The sequence below is a fragment of the Lissotriton helveticus genome, chromosome 5_1 (genome assembly GCF_964261635.1).
Source record: "Lissotriton helveticus chromosome 5_1, aLisHel1.1, whole genome shotgun sequence".
NCBI classification, from domain to species: Eukaryota; Metazoa; Chordata; class Amphibia; order Caudata; family Salamandridae; genus Lissotriton; species Lissotriton helveticus.
The window spans coordinates 76,310,181-76,334,579 of record NC_136065.1 but is presented as its reverse complement, the minus strand read 5'-3'; the positions used below and the strand labels follow the sequence as shown (position 1 = coordinate 76,334,579).

General features: G+C 47.3%; 1 protein-coding gene across 1 annotated transcript in view; it reads right to left on the bottom strand.

Annotated features, from left to right (window-relative positions):
• The window catches only part of TCF19 (transcription factor 19), a 59,831-nt gene extending 39,669 nt beyond the window's left edge, over nucleotides 1–20,162 (bottom strand). The window contains exons 1-2 of the mRNA XM_078641731.1: nucleotides 17,019–20,162; nucleotides 2,082–3,036 (exon numbers count right to left, since the gene is read on the bottom strand). Of these exons, the coding sequence (XP_078497857.1) occupies nucleotides 2,082–3,036; nucleotides 17,019–17,301 (1,238 nt within the window). The 5' untranslated portion in view covers nucleotides 17,302–20,162. The remainder of the gene's footprint in view (nucleotides 1–2,081; nucleotides 3,037–17,018) is intronic.
• Nucleotides 20,163–24,399: the final 4,237 nt, after the last annotated feature.

Below are 24,399 nucleotides of genomic sequence, written 5' to 3'. Positions count from 1 at the left end.
CCCTTACGCTGTTGGGACGCGCGGCGCTATTCAAAATGAAGGCTTTACCGCGCCTCCTGTATGTGCTAGAAAACACCCCGATCCTGGTTCCACCATCCTATTTCCGTAAAGTGACGGCGCTGATTTCCGAGTTGCTCTGGGGAGAACGTCCACCCAGAATTGCGCACACGAAGCTTAACCGTGGATGGTACGACGGAGGGATAGCCTTACCTAATATTGAGCTCTACTACTGGGCATCGCAACTCAAAGTTATTAATCACTGGTTACACGTTCCACAGAATGACCCGGCGTACTTCTCAGATAGAACGCAATTAGGGACACACAGTTTGCTGGCCCCGCTTTATACTCCTACCCTTGCGAAGACGCTGCTCGGTCCAACCAAACACACGGTCACTATATGGCACAGGGCACTGACACGACTTAAGTGGAAGGGAGTCTTAACCAAACTTACTCCACTGTGGGACACTGCACAATTGGGCTGTCTTAGATCAAGTAAAGGTTTTACTCAGTGGGATAATATCGGCATTTCGACAGTGGGAGACCTATGGACTTCTACGGGAATGATCCCTTTTCCACACCTGCAGCAACAATATGCGTTAGGTCCCAATGAAACTTACCGATACATACAGATTCGACATGCACTCATGGCGGTCATTGAGCCGGGCACTAAAATCCCGGATTCCTCACCTCTGGAGGACCGTCTCCTCACGGAATTCATGCAAACACGCGCCACCTCACTCACGTACCGTAAGTTATTGAATAATTTACCTGATCCCTTGCAGAAGTTGAAGGAACGGTGGGAATCTGAGTTAGGGTCCATGGATGAGGTAGAATGGAATGCCGCTCTGGCATCGCCACGGGAGGCGGGTGTGTCGGCCCGATTCAGGCTGATACAGCTCAAAATACTGCACAGGGTATACTACACCAGGTCCTCACTACACAAAATGCATAGGGCAGAAACCCCGTATTGTCTTAGAGAATGTGGGGAGGAAGGAACATTACTACACACACTTTGGGAATGTCCTCTTATCTCGAAATACTGGCGGCAAATCATGCGCACTATTTCCCAAACCCTTGACACTTCCATACCGCCAGACCCACGTCTATGCCTTCTGAATGTGTGGGAGGGGGTTGACCTGCCGCACCGGAGACGGCAGTGGGTCACCATTGGGACTATGGTAGCCAAGCGCGACATTGCGCAGAGGTGGGGTGTGGCGGAAATCCCTACGCTGGCGTTGTGGTGTAGAACGATGGACAAACTGATGATTGTTGAACGTGCAGTTTACAAAATGAGGGCTAACCCGCGCAAGTGGAATGCAATCTGGGTGGCTTGGAATAAGTATAGGGGGGACCTCTGTGAGCCGCTCCCGGAGGATGAGGACGATAGCTCAGACGAGGGTGAAGACCTGGAGGACTAGATTGAAGGGAGTGGGTGGATAGACTGGCGAAGTTAGGGGTCGAGTGCCAGGGATAACAGTGGAGCGGGTGTGGGGAAGGAGAGGGGTGATAGCGTAGGAACCTGGTCCTAATCAAGTGACACTGGGATATATGGGTAGATTCGACGTAACTGTCCTTATTGGCATGAGTCTAAAGTTTGGATTGTTTGTTATAAAAAGCATAAAACAGTAAGACGTCTTACCAACTATTGATATATCATGATTGCCTTATGTGTTTTGTCAAACATTTGCTGCCGGACCGGAAGGATGTCGGCTAAATAGCTGTGTCACAATGTACAACCTTGGCTGACCGAGAACTCATTCCCTCCATTGTGTTGTACAATTACTGTAAGTTTGACAAATGCTAATAAAGTCTTACCAAAAAAAAAAAAAAAAAGTCTCTATCTCCCGGCTATTTTGCCTCAGGAGGTTCCAAAACATTTAATAGAGGGTACACAAGTATGCTAACTCACGACCAAAAAGAAGCGAGCCATAAAAAGGATCATGAATCTATGTTTTTGCATTCAAAAGAGAGAACTGAGAACTTAGGACCACTCAGTTCTACATATCCTCGTCCTTCAATTCTCCACAACATCGGATCGGCAGAGAACCGGTCTACTAAGAAACAGCTGAGTATCTTCTCACCTGTTTGGAGGTGTTGCGTCAAGTGGCTGCTCTCCCTCTTCTCCTGCTGTCATCCTCTTTTGTCCCCCTGCATCCTCGGACATTCTCCTTCCTCGTACAGAACAAACAGGGCTGTAATGACTGGGCTCATCCTCCTTGTCAATGTTCAGTTTGAGTCCCTCCGCTTCCTGAGACACCCTCCTACCACCAAGAGGCCAGGCTGCACTGAAATGGCTGGTCATCTCATCCCTTTCAATTTTTGGCTTCTTAAGCCCAGTTTCATCAGATATTCTTTTGCCGATCACAGACCAGGCTGTACTGTAATGGCTAAATTCGTCCTCTCTCTCAATTTTTGGCCTTTTTAGAGGGGGCGGTTCTTCGGCACCATGTGGTACTTCATCCTCCAGTTCCGGCAACACTGTGTGTGCTGACTTGCGCCGATTTCGGCCTTTGGGCTTGTCCTTAAGAGAGGCAGAGCGGGAAGGGGTAACCGGTGAGGCTGCTGGAGCAGCAGCTGCCACCTCCTCTTCCGCAGTCCGGGATGGCTGTGGCAAACTTGCTTGGGCTTGCTTGCCAGCCCATCCTGGACTGTCACCTTTGGTGCGAGAGAAAGTCAATGGCTGGGGCTTGAACTTGCTGATGCTGCCAATGGAGTTTAGGATGAGCGTGGCACCTGAGCTGGGAGGGAACTTGGTCAGCTCACGGATCCGATCGCCACTCGAGTTCATACCTTTGTCAGGGAATTTCACAGGCTGGAAGCCACAAAGGCTCTGCACCTTAGGGGCAGTGATGGCATCAAAGTCTTGTGGTCTGACGCGCACTTTCTGGAACATGAAGTAGAACTCAGACTCCTGCTGCATGGACAGCGATCCCTCAGGCAGACTATCAGAATCTTCGTGGCCAAAGGTGACCATATCCCCATCTGAAAGCTCCACCCTCTCGCCACGGGTCATACGGATGTCATTTATAAAAGTGCCTAAAGTTGGAACACAAAGAAACCATGTTAAGATAGGACAAAACTGACAGACTGATACAGATAGATCACTGCCAAATTCCACCAACATGCTCTTCCAATACTTTGAAGGACACAAAATGCCTTTGCTTCAAGTGCTGCTGAACAGCGCTTTCGCAAAATTCAGATCAAAATAATAGTGCTAGAAAAATGTGGTCTACGTTTTTGCTCCATCTCCTCTGCAGTAATGAACACTACTCAGGCTCCCAAATACAGTAGCATTACCATGCACACATTCCAATGCAACACAGATATTAAAATCAACTCGTTCAGCATTGGAACTTTCACAGATTCAAAAGCATTTTGAATTTGAAATGTCAAGAACTTCCCATCTAAGATTTCAAAGGTGAAGTTAAATCAGAGATCAGGCACTTCCTTTCAATGTTCGCTATACAGCCACACCAGAATTTGTGGGGCTGCAGGGAATCTCTGAACCCCTAGGTGGCCCCCTACAAAGGAAGGTGCAGGATGCCCCAGTTCTAAGGCACGATGCACAATGCAGCTGCCTGCCTAGAGTGGAGGCAGTCGAGAGCCAGCTCGTGGTTATGAACGCATTGACTTTATTACTGTAGGCCACCTGGATCAGACATACAGCTCACCACAGGACTGTAGAGCTGCAAACAGAAACAAGAGGCAAGTAGGGCGGTTTAAGATGAAACAGACAAGAGGAGGAATGTGGCACAATGGGCACAGTGAACTCGATGGTCTATGGAGGCCAAATCTGAAATGCGTGCAAGACTGTTCTGGCCCTCTGCAGCACTGGTAACATTCCTTGTGGAGGAAGCCCCAGTCTGCACCTGCACACCTTAAAGTTCTAAAGAGTTCCCACACTTCTGCAGGTACACTGCCACATACTGGATTAAATAAACATCTTATCTTGTTCTCCTCCACAACACAGACTAAAGACGTGCCAAATGTTTATATGCATCCAGTCACTCAGATCCCAACTACACCCTTTGCAGAGAGCAAAGGTGATCTCTCAAGCTTAGTTCTTCACAATCAAATGCTTCCTTGTGACAACTCGTAGCCTGTGGTGCTGGCTCTCTGTTCATATAGATGTTGTGCACACCTTATACTTGACTCACACAATGCCAAGCACACTGGAGTACCTTCTGTGCCAAAAGGAACATTCCCCATTTGAATGAGGAGTTTAGAGCTTTTCTATTGCTGTGTTGTAGAGCGGCAGCTGTTCCAAATGTACACGGAGGGAGCAGATAGCCCTGCACTTTATGCTCAGTCTCTGGCTCGCATAATAAACGCAAGGGATCCTTTTAAAACTCAGTGACAGAATGGTATGAATTGCTTTGCAGGTAACACCAAACCAGGACAAGGTGGCTAAATCACCAGACATCAGATTAGCCAACGTACTGAAGTGGACACCTCTCTCTTCAGTTAGCAACGGAGACAAAAGGCATTTCTTGCACAGACTCTGGAAACAATTTCAGTTGATGCTCCGGCACCTGCCAGGGCAATTCTAACCCAATGTCAGCAATACATGGCCAGGCTACCTCTTAAATTTATAAACAGCCTTCTGATTAAAGTAACTGTAAAGCCAAGAGTAGGGCCACTGGTTACCTTGTTAAGGAGGACGGTGATAACATTAGTCAACGGTGTCCACTACTACGGATGGGACTGACAAAGTCCATCCAATCAGAAGATGGAGACCCCCAGATAGAGGGAAACTTAGTATCTGAGAAGTTCTTTGCCTCTGGCCTGGGCATCAAATCATGCCACTCAAACAGAATGTGCCTTACTCGCCCTAGACACAATGTTCAACCATTTTGTCCACATATGACAACAAAGGGAATCAAAAAACTCTTCACAAGAGGGACACATGCCAGCACATAAAAGTGGTTGACAGGGGGTGGTTTAGAGACCAAGCACAAAATGACCTGACTCAACCATGGGAAACATGATGCGACCAACACCAGGACGCGGCTCGCCAAACATTCCCAAAGAAAGGTGCCCCAACCAATCCCAGATGTACCAAGAAAACTTTTCAGCAGCAGTCAAGTCACAGATGACAGTGAGCGAGTTAAAAAGTATTTACATGAGAACCCAAGTCCCTGTCTCGCACTCACCTGCAAGCCAGAGCAGATGTCAGTGGAAAGCAGAACTAAGACAGGACATTGCGTCTTCCACCTTGCAATGTAGACCAATTAAGAGCAGCTCAGAGGTGGATACAGTACTACATTGCCAAGGAGACAATAGAACGGAGCTTTCTCCCAGATGTGCCACTGGAACGGAAAAATGAAGGCATCTAGCAGGCAGTAGTCAGGACCCGTGTGTGTTATAGCAGCAGCAGGTCAAGGTAAACAAAGTGCGGCATGTCCCAGCAGAGGCCTGGGTGCCACAGGAACCAGTTCCCCAGGTGTTAAGTACTGGCAAAGAAGCAGCATGCATGAATAGCTGCAAAGCATTCAATTTCAAGCGCAAAGGGCAAGTCGACAAAGAGCAAAGACAATAAGGATGGACAGCCAACCTCAACCTGGCCATAACTTCAATCTCAGAAAATATCCAGACAGCGTTGTTGATTTAGCCTGGTCCACAATAAATGAACTACTCCCGTGTGTTAGGGGTAGGAAGTTAGCCAAGAGGCTGTGTAGCGCCAACATGAAGAACTAACGTGTGTTTCTGAAACTTTGGCAGTCCGTTTTACAAGAGACAAGACCTGTCCAACAAGCATGCACCTGGTAGAACCAAAAACAGACACTAAAGTGATTTTATACTGCACTAATTATAGAGAAATCGAGCCTTCCAATATGTACAAAGCAATTGATGGCAAAGCCCATAGGTCTGACTTCAATGTGCGAACGCTTGCAAAGAGGCGTGCACAAAGGTGCATTGGCTGTTCGAGCCATGTCTCTGCGCAACCTGTCACTTTCTGTGCCAACTGTTCTTTTTTGTTTTAGGTCTGGCTTTATAGCTTTGCTGGCTGCAGACTTAAGTTCTCAATTCTATATAAAATATACATACAGTGGGCTTTGGCTCCACCCAGAGGGGTATTACCCACTCGCCACACATACTATTAGATTTGTTCATCTGTCCTTCCAGCACCCATGGAGTTTGGATTACAATGCACAAAACAAGCATTTTTCTATAATAAGCTTTTTCACTAATTTTGTCAGCACTCCAATGCAAGCTTGACATTTAGATATCTAGATTTAGATATAAATGTTTGTTTTCACAGACCTCGTTAGGTCATTCCATTTATTACAATCGACACCACCACTATAGCAGTGACGCCATGATAAAAACAAGCATTTGCAACACAATAGGTCTCGCATTTGGGACAGCTTAACCCATTGGTATTGTAAATGACGTTGCCTTTTATTTATCTGTTTTAAACACCAACGCATAAATAAAAAACATGGCAGCGGAAGAAATTCGCACGGTTATGGATGAGAGAGGAAGGGCTATACTAGTCCTGCTTCACTTAAAAGCAGCCTTTGATACCGCGAGTCATGTGGTGCTAATACAAAGGCTACAGGACGTAGGTATCTCGGGTACAGCTCTTGCCCTCCTCACCTCTTTTCTATCATCTAGAGAATAAGTCATTTGTTGGGATGGATATCAGTCGGAGGAATTTCTACTTCCTGGAGGAGCCCCTCAGGGCTCCGCCTTATCCCCCACTCTTTTCAACATCTATGTTGCCCCACTGGCAAAATTAATAAAAAGTTTTGGCTTCACGCTGGTGTCATATGCTGATGACACTCAGCTGATATTGTCTAACTCATGCGGCGGATGTCATGGCAGCGGAATTCTCCAAGTGCACCTCGGCTTTGAGGACTTGGATGAAATCTAACTTTTTAAAACTGAATACTGACAAAATTGAAGTTTTAGAGTTTGGTCACAAAGCCTCGATCTAGAATCAGCTTTGGTGGCCATCTTCAGCTGGGGTCTGCCCAGTACCAGTAAATAAAGCCAGGAATCTCGGCTTCATGTTAGATAAAGATTTGGCCTGGGCTGCTCAGATTAATCAAGTTTCATCTGCTTGCTTTTTTATGTTGAAACGCTTGAGAAAGATCCTCCTGTTCATTCTTCTTTTCTTGAGGAAAAGAGTTATAATTGTCACAATTCTCTCCAGAATTGATTATGGCAATGCTCTGTATTTAGGAGTGGGTGGGGCACATGTGGCTAAACTGCAATCAATTCACAATGCGGCAGCCAGAGTGTTGCTTAATTAACCGAAACATCCCCCTCCATCACAAGCGTTAAAACAACTCCATTGGCTCCCTGTACGGCGGCGCATTGAGTTTAAATCACTCTGCTTGGTTCATAAAGCCTTGTTCTGTGGAGGGGCAGAGGATGTTCAGTCCCTGTTTTCCCCCGGTACATACTAATGCGTGTTCTGAGGTCTGCCACTCTTGGGTTGGTCAAACTTCCCAAGATGAAAAGAGCAAGATGGGGAGGAAAACGCTTTTCCTTCCTAGCGGCTAAGCTATGGAATTCAATTCCAGTTCACTTGAGAATGGTATCTAAGCGACTGCTGTTCAGGAAGGAAATTAAAACCTGGCTTTTTACTCAGCGTTAAACTTGTCATGCATGGTGTCTGTTCACTTCTCTTTAGCGTCAAGAAGCCTCTGCAGTAGTGCGCTCTATAAATACCTTCAGTCAGTTAGTCAGTCATTTACAATGCCAATAGCTGAAACCCTTGCAAATGCGAAACCTATTGCACTGCCGACCAAGAGTAGCAGATATTCACACCTTAGCCTCTGCCTGCGGCTGAACGTCTAACTCTTTATTCCCAGACAACACTCACACTCCAATCACATTCCAAACAGGCCTGGGAGAGAAACACACAAGGCACAAGAGTCTACTCTTTCTTCCCCTGACAAAACAACAGAGACAAACTATCCGCCTGAACAAACCAAATAAAAGAAGCCAGCTTCTCAATCATTTTTTACTACGTCATGCTCACACGGACGTCAGGAGTAACCCGAAAGTGAGCTACACATAGTGCAGAGAGCACATTAGACTACCAATTACCTACTTCTCCTCGTCGCTTGGCTTCTTTACATTGTGAGGCCTCCCGCGCCTACCCCGACATATCAAATTCAAATTTCAAAGCTTTATTCGACAGCAAGTCATAAAAGCAAGATACACCCTAACTACACAATAAATACTAAATCTAAAATTCTTATATCTTTTAAAAAACACATTAAACACTTTATGCTGTCACTTTCAATACACAATATGGGATTGTCCATACAAGAATTATTAAAAGCTATTCAAACATAAAAATCATGGTGACAATAATTCATTATACTGCATCAGATGGCACTAAAGTGCGAGTTCTAATAGTCCAGGCCCAGCCTAAAAATTTAGCAACAGCAATCGCAAAGTGCGGTGAACAGTCCGTTTCCAAAATTCTAAGCGCCTCTATGTCTGCGTGTCCCTAAATTGACACACACTGGTTTTATCCATTTACGACGTGGGCAGACATATAAAGGGCAAACAAATAGTAGGTGGGAGACATTCGCAATTAGATCTTTACAAAAATGGCATTTTCCATCCCCATTCACAGACTAATTTTGTGTAAAAGCGTTTACAGGAAGAGTACCAAGTCTAAATTGGAAGTACAATTTCCTGTCGAACGGCTTTTCAATAATATCCCAATAATGTTCACAAAATGGTACTGATTTGATATCAAGAAAACGACAGGTTAATTTGGAGTTGTGACCAGTACAAAGAGCAGATGACCGAACCATGTCCCAGTAAATTTTTTTCAAAGTAGACTTTGATGGGAAGCATGATGCATTAGTATTGGCCCACAGATGGTCTAAATCCAACTTAATTAACAAACCCCGGATTTCTTTAAGCCACACGATGGTATGAAAACGATCAGCATTGATAATATCCGCTAGTGCGGCAGCATAATGAGCTAGTTCCGGGGTTACCATTATCCGTCTCCAATATAACAGAGGGCGTAGACGTGCTAGGTCCTCTATACTTTTCCTGTCGAGATCGAGCAACAAGGGAATAGTGGGTGTACTTTGTGGTGCCCCAACTAGGCGTCGCAAAAACCTATTCTCAGCCAATGACAGTTCCTTCAAATTAGAAAATCCCCAAAGTTCAGATCCATACAATGAAGCACTTATCACCTTCATATTGTAGATTTCAAGTGCAGGGGTAATTGGTTTGGTCAATGAGGCTCTGTGTTTTAACGCTACTACGCCTGCTAGTTGGTGAAATTTTAAAACCGCCATGTCAATATGGTTTTTCCATCTCATATTGCCGTGGAGGGTTATTCCTAAATATGTAAAGGCCTCTACCTGCTCCAATGGGGTGCCATTAAAAGTAATTGAGCCTTTGAATGGCTTCCGTTGGTTCATGCACATGAATTTGGTTTTAGAAGTGTTCAGCTCTAAACCACGGATGCAACAAAACTCTCCAAATGCAGTAACTGCCTTCTGAAGCCCACTAGGAGTTTGTGATACTATCAGCGTGTCGTCCGCAAACATGAGGACTGGCACGCGAGCCCCTGCTAGAACTGGTGCGTCGGTGGGGGACCTTCTTAAATGATCCACAATGCCATTAATATATATGGAGAACAATGTGGGGGCCAGGACACACCCCTGTCTGACCCCACGTTCCACTGGGAAAGAGTCGGTCACTTCACCCTGTGCCCCCCACCTAATTCTAGCGTAGTTATTTTCATGCAAGCGGACAAGCAGCGTCAGCAGTTCTGGGCTTATGTCAGCTTCAACAAGCACACTCCAGAGTTTTGGCCGTGGAACTAAATCAAAGGCTGATTTTAAGTCAACGAAAACAGCATACAAAGGACCATTAGTCAGGATCACATTCCTCCAATAGAGGGCTTTAAAAAAGAAAACCTGGTCAATTGAACTTGTTAGGGGGCGGAATCCGGCTTGATATGGAGACAAAATATCTTTCTCAGCTATCCAGGATTGGAGCTTATTCTGCACTAATCGACCCATCAGTTTTTGTGCAGAGTCTATAAGACTGATGGGTCTGTAGTTGCTGGGTAGCGATTTGTCCCCCTTTCTAAAAACTGGAATAATTTCCGCACCCTTCCAAGAACTAGGCATAGGTGCACCTTGGGCCAAAGAATTGGCTAGCCATGTGAAATACTTGCACCATGATTCCCGGTCACTTAAAAACACATCGGCTGGAATGCCATCAATGCCTGGCGCTCTCCCCCCTGTAACGCAGTCTAGTGCTATATTAACATCTTTTATGGTGAATACTTGTTGTTTAAAGAAGACCATGGGGGTAGGGTATAGCAATCTGATGCTAAATTGCAGGCATATTGCGGCTTAAAAAAAATCTACCCACCGGTCTTTAGCAACATTATTTTGTGGCGATTCTGCTGTCCCTCCTCTATCCCACTTAACAATTGCCCAAAATTGCTTTTGGTCTTTAGCAGCACAAGCAGTTTTTAAATCGCGCCAATGATCCTCATCCCACTGTTTCTTGGCTTTTTTTTGGACTTTTCTATATAGATCCCTGGCCTTTCTTACTCTTGTTATATCCCTACACCTAAGTTCGGTACTAAGATTCTGGCGGGCTATCATACAAGATTGGTCATACCACCCCAGCTTAGATATCTTTTTCATGATATTACTTTGTTTTATTGTTTTCAAAAAGAATCCTTGGAGCCTAATAAAAAAATGTGTATGAGCCTCTGGCATAATTTCCGAGAAGTTTGGTTTATTACTATGTAATTCCAGGTTATATACTTCCTCAGTCACTACTCTCTTAAGATCCTCAAGCTTGCTAGGATCTTCTACCAATCTTTCCCATTTAACATGTCGCTGGTTGTTTGAGGAAACTATATCTAATGTCACCTTGTCAACCCCGGAGCTAGGTTCTCTCGTCCCTGTGTTAATTTGAAAGTCTATGCAGAGTGGGTTGTGATCGCTTTCAATTCTAGTTTTTACGATCATATCTAGCAGCCTGTGCCAATCCCTAATATCCACCAGGAAATAATCTATTCGGCTAGTTGACCTCTCGTTATCAAATGTGTTACTCCCCTGGCTATCTGATGGGGTACATCCGTTTGCAGCTCTAAGGCCCCTTGCTAGGCATAGACTCTTGATTTGTATGGCCACAGCTGACCATCTCTTGACTACAGGCAGATCAAGCTGGGTAACTCCCCATTTGCTATCCTCCTCTGAGGCCAAGATCTGATCCTCATGTCCTAGAGGTTCAAAAGTGATGTTAACGTCACCCCCAACTATAATAGATAGCTGGGTTGGCAACAACTCGAGCTCTTGGTCAAGGACAGATATTACTTCCGAGGTATTCCCCCCCCCCCCCAAACCCCCCTGGCATAGATATTAAAGATAGCCATCCCCGGCCATTTGCCCACATAATGTTGATTGGAAATATGTCCCTTGATAAAACGGTCCTTTGCTGGATTTTACATTGTAATGATTGGCGTACCCAGATTATCAAACCACCAGATGGGCGCCCTTTGGGCTTCTTTATAGCTGGTATATAGAAGTTGAGAAACCCAAGGCGATGGACTGGATTCAATGACCATGTTTCTTGCAATAAAATAATATCATGTTGGTCAATGAAGTCACACCATTCCGGCAAAATCAGTTTATTTACTATTCCGGCAAGATTCCGAGAAAGGAAAGTCAGCCTTGATTTATCTATGGTTGAACATGCTTGGTCAAGTGGTATCAACCTATCTTGTCTAGCATGCATCACAACAGGATCAGAATCTGTATTACCAGAGGGGAGATCTATTGGTTCAAAAGAAGGAAGTACAGATCCAAGGCCAATGTTTCTCTCCAAGTTGCTCGCAGTTGACTGAGCAGGGACATCTTTCTCTAACCCTCTTTCAATTAAATAGGATAGTCCCCTCTCACTTACTGAGTGCACAACCGGCTCATTATCCTTCTCAGCAGTAGTACCAGAATCCTTCTCAGCAGAAGTACCAGAATTATCGAAGACTATTGGGACATTACATTCAATACTACCACCCCAGCCAAGTCAATCGCATTCGTTAAGATTAGACAGTGCTGTAAATCTATTTTCAAGGCTCAAACCCCAGTCACTATTTTGACCACCCTTAGCCCTTCTCTTGGTCACCAAATTCCACTTCGTCCTCAATGTGTTGGTATTCAGAACAGTTCCCTTTCTAGGATAGAAAAAAATCCAAAGTGAGGGGGATTATGTCTGCTGTTCTGCGTTGAGGGGGGAATAAATTTGGCAGAATATTAGGGAGTACATCAGGCCCTGAGAAATTCAACACCACACAGTCACCCCCAAATTTTTTAAGGCTGTTCCCTATCCAATCAACTCTTCTTGCCGTGACTAATTCCCCCGCTAGTTGCGGTTTGCCCCATGGAGATATTGCCATGTTATTGGATAGCCAGTGTAGTGCTTTACTTAGCAAAGTCGATGTAGATTCCATCTGACCAGGCTTCAAGGGTGGTATATTAGCCAAAACCAAGACAAGAGGAGAGGCCTCTACAATGAGCTCTACTGGGCCTTTCTCTGGGCAGGATGCTGTTTGTCCCTCTAACCTTACTGAAGGATAATCTTCTGATAATACATGGTTCCCTACCTCTTGGTGATAAATAGTGGAAGGCTTAGATGCTGTAGTCTCCCCACCCTCCGTCAAGGGCCCCCGACATATCTTTTTCCCCAAATCATTTCAGCAAGGCTATCTACGGTGCACGGCCGCCATTAATGTGAAAAGTACACGCGCGGAATGGGTGCGCTTTTAAAAACTATTTCTTTGTTAATGTAAATACGGCAAACCTATAAATAAAGGCCTATGGCTGACAAAGTATAAGCGCAGCATGAGTGCGTTAAAATGTTTTCTTTATATATGGCGAGCTGTTATGACGAAAGGAGCATGGCAGCCGTTATAGTAAAATCGCGCAATAGTGTGCTTAAAAAACAAGACCAGGTACTCACCAGTACTGCAATAGCGGAAAGAGGGACGGGGAGGGCCGGCGGGTAGGGTGGTGGGGGAGAATTTGGATTCTTTCCTATTCAGGCGAGATCCTTTAGAGGTGTGGTGTACTCACGAGCTGTCCCTCGTCACTGCTCAGGGAAACAAGTTGATTGCCGAAAGCAGCCCTACAAACTTGGATATTGAACCACCCTCAGTTTTCAAAGCACAACAGTGCAAATATAGCTGTTCCTCCTCAGCAATTATGTCTATTGCTTAATGAAGCTCTGATACCGGCCACAGAAATAGTGAAAACACCTTGAAAGACGTCCTGCTTTGAGCAATTTTTCAGTACTTTGGGCAAAACTAGCTGTGGCCATTGCGGAACAGCAGACGTTTTCTCCCCATAAATAGTGCCTACACCGTGTAATGAAGAGGAGAGTTCACATCGCCAGTAAAGCCTCCAATCCAGTTGGGCGGGGCTAAAACTGGACAGGGTGGTAACCAGGAGAGACTAAGAAGCCTCACTAAGACTGGGAAGCCAGGGATTAGCATGCATGATGACGCTAGCCAATAGAAATAGGGGGCGGAGCCTACACTCCACTTCTATAATCTTATCGATCAGAAGAAGCCTTGCAGAGCAAGCAGCGCACATGCGCTGCAACGCAGGTCTGCGAGACCTAAAAACAATGCATTACCACACCAAATACTTCTGCCACTCTTACTACACTTCTCGCGCCACAAGTTTCTTGAATTCTTCAACTTAAATCTTTCCTCTTCAGAGCATCATTTCGCAGTCTCCTTCTGAATACAAATCCTTTCATCTGCTCCAATTCTCACACACACACACACACACACACACACACACACACAGAGCCCACCCACTAAGCTGCGAGCCCTGCATTTTCTTTTTGCTGGTGCTGTCCATATTTCCCAAGCACTGCCTTCCTGCACACACTTCCCACCATTACAAATGACATGTGGGAGCATCGCTCTATGCCCGCTACAGAGTGGCCAAGGATTGGATGTGCATGGAGTCAGGCACTGTGAGGTTCAGCTCCATAACTCTGTCGTTAGCCATCCACATCTTGAACTCACCAAGACTGGAGGCCGCTCACTAAACAGAATCCACCATACAAGCGTCACAAGTTGCTGAAAACAAACTAAAGAAACAATATCTGGGAAAAGCAAACCTGAGGGGCTGCAGATGGAGTAAAAATGTGAGCTGTAAACAGGACTCCTCGCTAACATGACTTACATGAAGGCCAGGGTTTGCCAGTAAGGAGAGGAGTGAGCTGTCAGCAGCCCGGCCCAGGGCACACACCTACAATGAACTGTAAACAGAACTCCTCGCTGACGTGCCTTACCTGAAGGCAAGGGTTTGCCGATCAGGGAAGGAGTGAGCAGCGTGTAGCCCCGGCCCAGGGCACTCACTCGCCTACCATGTGAACTGTAAATAGGATTTCTCGCTGACGTGCCTTACCTGAAGGCCAGGATTTACCTATAAAGGAAGGGAGTTAACAGCTACTAACCCCTGCCATGGGCACTCGCTTACCAAGACAACTGTAAATTGGACTCCTCGCTGACGTGCCTTACCTGAAGGCCAGAGTTTGCCTGTAAGGGAAGGGAGTGAGCACTCAGCGGCACCGGCGCAGGGCACACAAAATGAGAAATGTAAACATGACTCCTTGCGGACGTGCCTTACATAAAGGCCAGAGTCTGCCAGGAAGAGAGTGAGCAGATAAATCTAAACTTAGATTAGAACATTATAGTGGTGGCCTCCTGAGAGCCTTGATGGCATCCAGATTTCGACCAGTGACACATTCTCTGCCAATTTACAAGCTTTTCGGAAGGGGGGGGGGGGTCTTTATACGGTGGGGAGCTTTGGAGGCATGTTAATGTTACCGATTTGCAGTTGACTGAAAATCATTTTCTCAGACTCCTCACCAATCATCTCCCCAGTACTCCATTGGTACTACTTAATTTAGATTCTGGCATTCGCTCACTTACCCATAAAGTAAAACTTAGACCCTTGATGTACTGGAGGAGGATATGGTCCTCAGAAGATCTATTCCACTATCGGCAGGGCATGGAAGAGATTACAAAACTTCCCGGGTCATAAGAATTCCTTGGCTGGGGTATATTAAGAACTCACTCAAGGAGACTGGGTGCAGCGACATGGGCTCATCCAGAAATGTCCAGTGGTACTTCCAAGTCTACGCTCAAGGAGAGTTATTGGAGACACGTAGACTGCAGATTGCACCAGGAAGGGCAAGCACTTTATCCTCTACAATGAACCAGGGATAAACCGGGAATTGTGAAGCATGCTACTCACCTGTGAGTCTCAAGGCGCTGAGGGGAGGGGGGGGGGGGGGGGAAGCTGCTCTGTTCAGTCGAAGAGCCAGGTCTTGAGTGTCTTCCTGAAGATGTTCAGAGAGGGGGCGCATCTGATGTCGAACGGGAGCTCATTCCAGGTCTTGACCGCGATGTAGGAGGCCCTTCCGCCCGTTCTGGCTCTGCGGATGCGCGGTGTTTCAGGAAGGGCGGTGGATCAGAGGTTTCTCTTGGGTACGTGGAAGGAGATTCTCTTGTTGAGGTACTGGGGTCCACTGTTGTGGAGGCATTTGAAGGCGTGGGTGAGTATCTTGAAGGTTACTCTCTTCTCAACGGGGAGCCAGTGGAGGTCTTGCAGGTCTTGGGTGATGTGTTCTTGTCGAGGAGGAGTTTGGCTGCAGTGTTCTGCATGGTCTGGAGTCTGCGGAGCAGAGACGTGATTCCTGGTAAAGTGTGTTTCCGTAGTCCAGTCTGCTGGTTAGAACTGTGTGCGTGACGTTTTTACTTGATTTGGGGAGGTGGGGGAATCCATTTGAAAGCCTTGCAAAGGATGCAGAAGGTGTTGAAGCAGGTGGAGGCGACCGCATTGACCTCTCGGGTCATAATGAGGGAGGACTCTAGTACGAGACCTACCTTTTTGCAATTTAATGATACTTATCTTCTGAAAGGGTATATGGGCTCAATTGCGCCTCCGGGTGCTAAGACACTATATATAAATTTAATATTTGGGTCTTCGCCACTGCAATCATTTAATGTGAAGTGGCGACTCGACCAGGGGGTATCCGAGCGCTTTACATGAGATCAGAAAAATTACAGGAACAAAAACAGTTGTTCAGTAGCGGAGCATTCAGACAGTTGCAATTTAAAACAAAAGCATTAGACCACAAAATAGGCAAAGAACAATATACATGAGCATGTGATACAGGTGCTATTTACAGAGTAATAAGCAGCGCCGGTAATTTTCGGTAAGGGGTAAAGTAGGCAGGAAAAGAAGATTCTGGGCTGAACTGGGGGAGGGGCATGATTTGAAGGCGAATAGAAGAGCTAAAGTAGAAGTTGGGGAAGAGGAGGTAATGTAGTCAGATTTTGGAGGAGAGGGGTAGGGGTAGTAGGAAGAGAGGGGGAAGGGGTGAGGGGGAAGGGGTGAGGGGTATGAACAGGGAGAAAAATAGAACGCGGGGAAGAGGTGAGAAGATAGAGAGAGCGGAGACTCATGACGGGGGCAGTAGAGTGTGGGATAGGAGGCAGGAACTATGGACCTCAATACTTGATGAGAAGGTGGTGTTTAAGGTCTTTTTTAAAGCGGAGGTAGTAGGGGTTACATCGCAGGTCCTTGGGGAGAGAATTCCAGATGTTCGGGGCATTTCCGGAGAAGGAGAGTGATTGTGTGGAGTTCTGTTTTAACAAATGGGGGACGAGGAGGAGGACATTGGTGCTTTTCATTAGTCTGGAGCCGCCCACTAATTTGAATTTGTTGGTGAGGTATGCCGGGGTGTTTTGGTGGACATATTTATGTGTAATGCATGCTGTCTTGTAGGAGCCTCTACCTTCAATGGGTAGCCACCTAAGGGCCTTCAGGGCTAAGGAGATGTGGTCAGAACTTTTATAGTCGGTGATAAACCTGGCCGCTAAGTGAAGGGTGTTACCTGAAGGGTGTTTCCAGTCACTGGTCAGGGTTTGCCTGTAAAGGGAAGAAGTGAGCAGTTAGTAGCCCCGGCCCAGCGCACACACCTACCATGCGAGCTGCAGTCCAGCAGGTAGACCCGCCACTCCCCGGATGGGGCCTCTGCATCCCTCTCGGCGTGGATCTCAGCGTGGACGCGGGAGATGAGCTCCGGGTGCCGCTCGGAAACCAGGGTAACATCACAGACCTCGGCCCGCCGACCCAGGCGGAAGGTACAACGGGGGGCCTCAGGCCGGAAGGTGTACAGGTCCTGGGAGACCGGGCTGTTAGAGCCGGGGGCAGGGGCCAGGCCGATGCGAAGGAGCTGGAAGCAGGGCAGCGCCTCTGACAGCATGGCAGTACCCCCGGTCAGTGCCAGCCTGTGCCTGGCATCTGCAGAACCCTTCGTTCCCCTCCAGAAGTATAGATCAGAATGGAGATCTAATGTCCAGGGCTCCTAGACTAACTGTGTGCAGCAGCCTGTTTGATCCTGAGCATTTAGCAGCAACCAGGTCCCTCTAGCAATAAAGGGGGCGCTATTTGGGGGCAGCCTGGGGGTACACAGAGAGCCCCCCAAATAAAAACAGTGCAAACGGAAGATAAATATGGAGTGGGCTAAACCTATGGAAACCGCGCTCCTACTGCCATCAAAACCCAGAGGCCCAAGCGTCCTCACAAACAGCCTGCTTCACAGAGCTTAAATTACTAAATTTTTTCTTTAGCGGCTGTATAAAAAAAGCACACTTTTCTTTAAATTAAACGGACATATAATGTGCTTTCTTTGAAGATATAAATATATATACATTTAATTTGTTCTCTGCCAGTGTGAGCAAAGGGGCGCAAAGTACAGCAGCTGGTGGGGGGGGGGGGCATAAGCTTAATGCAGAAGATGCAGGTCAAGATGTAGGCAGCAGAGGTTTGCGACAGTGCAGACTGGCACCAAGCTGGCAGACAGACAGTTGGCCAAAAAGCTCAAGCTCACAGTGTTTGTGGAAGCCTTGCCCACTCCAAGGCCGGGGGAAAGGGATACCCAAGGCCCTGTACTACCACCCCAAAGAGGCAGAGCCCACGTGTCAGAGGGGTCAATGGTTCAAATAGAAAGGAAGCAGTTTAGGGATGTGATTGGCAGAAAAGAATGGCTCTGCTGCAGTGCTTGAGTTTATAACCCAACCCGTAGTGCCCTTAATGAAGCGACCCCTTGCTACCTATGAACTGCAGCAGCAATGACACCACTACCAACTAGCGAGCAGCTTGCCTTACCAAATGCATAGACCAGACACAAGGACTCCCAAAGACACAGAATCTAACTGAAAGGATCCTGGAGGGGCTATTCCACAAATATACCATCCCTTTCTATTTCAAAGGAACGGCATGGCCACCAATACCTATGAGGTAATATCTGAACCCTGCCCTCATCCATCAATCCAAGTGATGTCTTGAACTCAGACAACAGGGCATTACAGATCAAGTCCTTCCTCAATGCGTTACCCTGGGTAACAGCCTTGGGGCTAGGAAATAAAACACAAACGTATACTGGTTAAACGCCTCGAAGGTGCTGTTGGGGGTTGGAGGAGAGGGAATTGAGACGCCTAGTTTAAGTGGATAATGGCTCAAAAGCAGAATCTAGTCTCACAGGTTGATCTTTCTTTGGACCCAACAACTAATTGAGGGAAGGGGGGTTTCTTAAGCAATACCCAAGTAAGGGTGCCACAAAGCACTGAAGGGTCTTCAAAACAGTGCGTCAAAAAGGTCGGACCAACTCCCTCCCTCGTTATGTCCATGCAGATTACACACTATATGTGCGTTCTCCTCGGGAAGAACCTCTGTTCCTAACCCGCACCGATGGGCCTGTCCGACTACTGCAGCTCCAGAAACCTGCCCGAGGATCAGCCCACCTTCCTCAAGCTCCAACCATGAGAGGTTTAGACACAAGTTACAAATGCTGCCTCAGACCCACTCTAAGCTCAGACCAGGAAACTTCTTAAACTCCGCATTCAGGCCTCCTCGCCAGATCAGTATTCGTTCAGGCCTGCCTCATTGCTCACACCCCCTTCAGGGCTGCTCAAGTTAAGAGCTCCTATCACCGTGGCAGAGCTGCACCCTCCTGTATAATAATTATACCACCACTCATGCATTGCCCCCTCAGGCTCTGGAGGGGCTCAGACTCCTAAGATCTCTACCTCAATTAACCTCACCCGTTTTAAATCCAAACCTGTAAGTCTCAGAACCTACCCATAACTCTTCAGCCTTAGTACAACCAATTCAGGACCTTGAAGCTTCCTGTCTAGGTACCACCTATGCGCTTGAAACCAGACACCCCTGCCGTCCAGGCCCCACCCCTTAGATCAGACCACTATTCCTTCAGGCCCCAGACACCCATTGTGCTCAAACCCCTAAGCCTTCAGGTAAGTCTGCTACTCAGGCGCCACCCCTTAAATCAGACCTCTAAGCCTTCAGGCTCAGGCACCCCTGCTGCTCAGGTTCCACCCTCCTTAGAAAACCTTCAGGCTCTAGGCACCAAGGATCCGCAATAGATCAGACTCCTAAACTTTTAGACTCCAGACACCCAGGCTCAGACACCCCTGCTGTTCAGGCCCCACCCCATTAGAACATACCCCTAAACCTTCAGGCTCAGACACTCCCTGCTGTTTAGGCCTGATATCAGACCCCACACCCCCTCAGGGTCACCGCCACGCCCCCTTCGCTCAGACCCTCCAGGCCACACCCCCTCAGGGTCACCGCCACGCCCCTGACCCTTCAGGCCACGCCCCCTTAGCGTAGAGCCCTGACCCTTCGGGTTCAGACACCTCACCCTTGCTGCCCAGGCCCCGCCCACCCAAGCTCCTCAGCGTAGACCTAGGGCACTTTGAGAGAAGTTCTAGTTCCTTGAGCGCAGTACTTTCCCTTCACCGTTCGGGGCTCAGTGTCACGCTCTGATCCCGGCTTTGCCCTTCCCCACCCCAGTTTCTGCCCCAGCCCTCCAGGGGGCGCCCTCTCCCTCCCAGTTCCCACCCCCTCCGGCGCGCGGTGCCCGCTCCCGCTTTTCTTTTTTCCGATTGGCTGAGGCCTGGCGCGAGCCCCCCTCCAGTCAGTGCTCGCGGTCCTCCTTGGTAACTGCCGCCGGGCTCGCGCTGCCTTCTCCCGCCACCCCCCTCCCTCTCGCCCCTTGGCCGGCACCCGCGCGCGGCTGTTCCGTCCGCTTCCGGCAGTGGGTGGGGGTGGAGCCCGAGTTGCGGAGGAGGAGCGAGAGGCGGGACCACGTCGCGGCGCTTTGAAACTTAGCGCGCGCCGCCGTCACGTGACTCCCCTCCGCTAAAAGTGGCGCGCGAGCAGCCGATGACAGACTCAAAGGCTGACGACGCCATGTTGAAAAAATTCTGCGGCTACCAATGGGAATGAGTCGAGGGAGTTGACGCATGCGCAGACCTTGCATACGCCCATGTGAATGTACGGTAGAGCTAGAACGCTAACCGTAGTTAACTGGAAAAATTACTTCGACTTTCGCACGTAGTGAGCTCGTAACGGGGCCAATGGAATTATGCGTTAGGGGAACACCAAGTTACGTAGTAGGGTTCACTAATTTATACCACAAGAAAAGGCAAATAATACTCTCTTGGCAAATATTTGAAAGACGATCAGTATAATCAATATGTAACTTAATTCGGTTACATTTAAAACCATTAAAGCATACATTTGGATTATAAAAACAATAAAAAATTGGCAAACATTACTGACAAGAATTTTCAATTCTATTAAGGAATATTATGCTTCTCATTTCTTTACTGTTTATTCACAACAGCCAATAAAAAGAAAAGTCATAAACACTACCCGTGAACACCTCAATGTCACATGACCAAACATAGAGTTAAACCCTATTTAAGCTCTGACCACGGTAACAGTGTCCTCTTTCTTTGAATGATCATCCAATAGTTGTTAATAAAACCTTAGAACTTGATCTCGTAGATCCAGCCTTTTCGATAGAACAGTCCTGCCAAGTATCACGCATCAGGCGTGATACTAACGCATTTCAGTGTGGTGATCCGCTTCACCGCACTGAAATGCTTTGTCACGCATAATAGGCTGATAGCGCCTTGGCTGTCAAACCGGCTATACTGATTAGACTAAGCTGGAGTCGAGTGGCTGGCAGCGCATCACAACGTGGTGTGCTTGCAGCTCACAAAACAGGGCTTCATGTGGGATGGCTTAGTTAGAAGCTGCTAGTGCTAAAATGTATCAATATAGAGACGTTGCAATTTGACTGACGTCATAGGCGCCGGCCGGTCGGCGCGACGTTACGTTCAACTGCAAACTCCCGGGCTTGCAGTTAAGTCTGTGGGAGGCTGCCCTAAGGCCTAGGCTATGGCAAATCATAGAAGCGCATCATGGTGGCAAATTAAAATCAGTCACCATGACCCCCGGACCCAGCCCCACGGGACCGCTGTGCATGTGGAGCCCACTGTGCAGCAGGGGCGCCTGCTGCTAAGCTGAACACGGTGCAAGTTTGCCGAGGGGAGTGACCAGTGTTGTAAAGGCCAGCGCAGAGGCTGCTGTGATGAATTAGATCGCTGCCCCGCAGTAAATCCAGCGGCCGGCCCCGTCGGGAAATGCAGCTCTCGCTGGCTGCAGTTGGCCGTTTCTGCAAATCATCTTCAAGCAAGTAAGCAGAGGCATACATTAAAAATATTCAGTTAATGTTGCGGGTATTTTCTTGCTTTCCTCCTTCCTCGCACATATGACGCTTGCACGTGCAGCCACATATTTCACTTCAGGCACCACGATCCCTGACTAAGGTTGGCTGAAAATTGAGCGGTAGAGAGGCGGACTCAAAGGGCTTCATCCTCCACCCACCCCCCTTGTGTGTGTAAGCCTGGGATGATGACACGGCTTCCCGGGCACACACACAGCTGCAGCTGAGCACTTCACAGGTCTTTTAAAGACCCTTTCCTTGTTAATGAAGCTTTAATGTTTTTCACCCCATTCTAAGAACTCCTGCAGCTCGACTCTGCATTTTGCTAGAAGCATCAGCCCCCCCCCCCCACCCGACATTTTTTCTTAGCGCCCCTCCTCCCCCGAAATTTGGCTCTAGTTACGCCTCTGGCGGTAGATGTACATTTGACTCCCCTGTAGCTGGCCTAAACGCTGTCACTCATACGTCTTCTGCTAATGCCACATATTTCCCACAATGAATTGCCCAACATGCATCATACACATTTTAAAATTGCTCTTAATTCACGGTCCGGACACCCACGTGCTCGCTGTCACACACTACTGCAGGTGCTTCACAAGACGAGACCTTCACCCTGCACCATTCCCCCGCCCCCCACTCCCTCCACCACACACAGACACACGTCCAGGTTAGGCTGAGTTATGGACGCATTTGGGTGGCACATGATTTGTGGCAAGAGAGTACACAAAGCCTCTGTTTGCTATTAATTACAGCGCTGTGCATGAATGAGCACTGAGTGCAGCTTATTACAACGTACATTAGATTATAACCGGCTTGTCACTTCTGCCTGCTTTTTATCTACAAGTGTTGGGCGTGAATCTTTTCTCAGTTTACCTCGTTGCTTTCTGGGACATTAAGTCCAAGCTTTCCTAGATTCCTTTGGAGAATGAAAATGGAAGAGCTACAAGCCCCAGAAAGGCCCTCGCTGTGAATCCCACTTTCCTGTGCACAGAACCTCGAAGTAAGGTCAGTGCGATCAGCTGTTCCAAAGTGAGTGGAGCTGAGGGTCACAGCAGGAGGCGTAGGACGGTCAAAGAGGAGCAAGGCTTCAAGCTACCCTAGACCCTGCTGGTAAGGAGAATTCCTGGGAGGGAGAGGAGCGCAGGTAGGGAAGGCCAAACAGCAAAAGGCAGTCAAGACGGTGAACAATAGACAGTCTCCAGTGTACACCTTACAGTATCATTCTATAACCCCTATCCATTCTGTGTGCACTTGCACTGGCTGTGGAGTCCGTGGACGTCTTTTGTACACCAAGCAGGCCCAGGCCTCCCAGGTATTTTGTCCAGAACCCACAGGAAAGCCATGAGCCCCATGTAAACACCGTAACCTTCAATACTTAGTCTATTGACATCCTGTATAACCGTTTTAAATGTAACCTCCGTTCCTTCTCTGTGCACACTGCTCTCCTATATAAACCCCAAGCCATCGTTAATCTCTGGGCCTCCTTTGTACACTGTGACTTGCAAACCCCGAGCCTCCTGTACTGTACACAGTTACACTGTGTCTGGCCTCCTCCCTCAGTAAGCAGTTGCTGGATCTCCGGGGTCCCACGATAGCCTTCCATTTCTGGTGATCACAGCAATTTAAAGATCTTCTTAGAGTTTCTTTTTTGCTCAAATGGGTGTAATTTCTGATATTTGTATGTTTCTCTTGTCTTCATTGATTGATTTAACTTCCGAGAAAGTGTCACTCATAATCGTTGAATGTCACTCATAATTTCACTGAAATTAGAAAATTGTCACACATAGCTATCTGAAACCTTGGCAGCTATGATAGAAGAACCTCCTCGTGAAGAGACAATTTATAGCCCAACAGTAGTCTTATTGAGTAAAGCGACATACTCTGCACCAACAGCAGAGCGAAGACATTACAGCGTTGTATTCCATTACGCTCTACTTGCTCAGCTCCTGAAATTGTAAAGGATAAACCGTAACTCCGGTCTCCATGTCTGATACCGTAATCATAAAGGGAAGGGAAAAACATAGGGACAACTTATGCAGTATAAAAAATACAATGCAAATAGTACCATGCAAATACAATGGCAATACATATATAGCTTGGGAGGGATAATCCTCGCCTCCGTGTCTTTAATGGAATTGAAAATTCTTGTCACAAATGTTTGCAAATTTTTAATTCTATGTCAGGGCCGGAGGCTCCAAATATGCTTTTTCAAACCTTAGCCACTACCACAGATGCCACATCAACAATAGGCATATAATAGAATGATTTAAAAGTGGTCTCTGTTGACCAATCATCTGCATTCATAATGTCTGTAAGGCTGACTCCTAAAGAGAAAGTCTTAGATACCATAGACCCTCGAGCCGAATGGGCTCCAAATTTTGACACATCAATGCCTGCTTCACCCATGAGCCAACGCACCCATCTCGACAAGGTGGCTGGAGTCAATGGGCGAAAAGGTTTTTGCAGTGCAATGAATAATTGGCTTTTCATGTCTGAACGAAATTCAGCAGTACTTACCTCATACTCTTTTAAACATTGCACAACACACAGCTTAGGCTTATCTGGGAAAGCTGGATATGATACAGATGAGGTATTGCATTTAGTCCATTTTATGATAGCAAATGTAACTCCCGCCGGGGAAAATCTAAACCCGCTAGATCTAAAGCTCGGACATCAAAGACTCGCTTGCAGGAAATCAGGCACAGCAACATGGTCAACTTGGCAGACAGTTGCGTCCTTGATAAATACTTATTGGAAGGCCAGGCC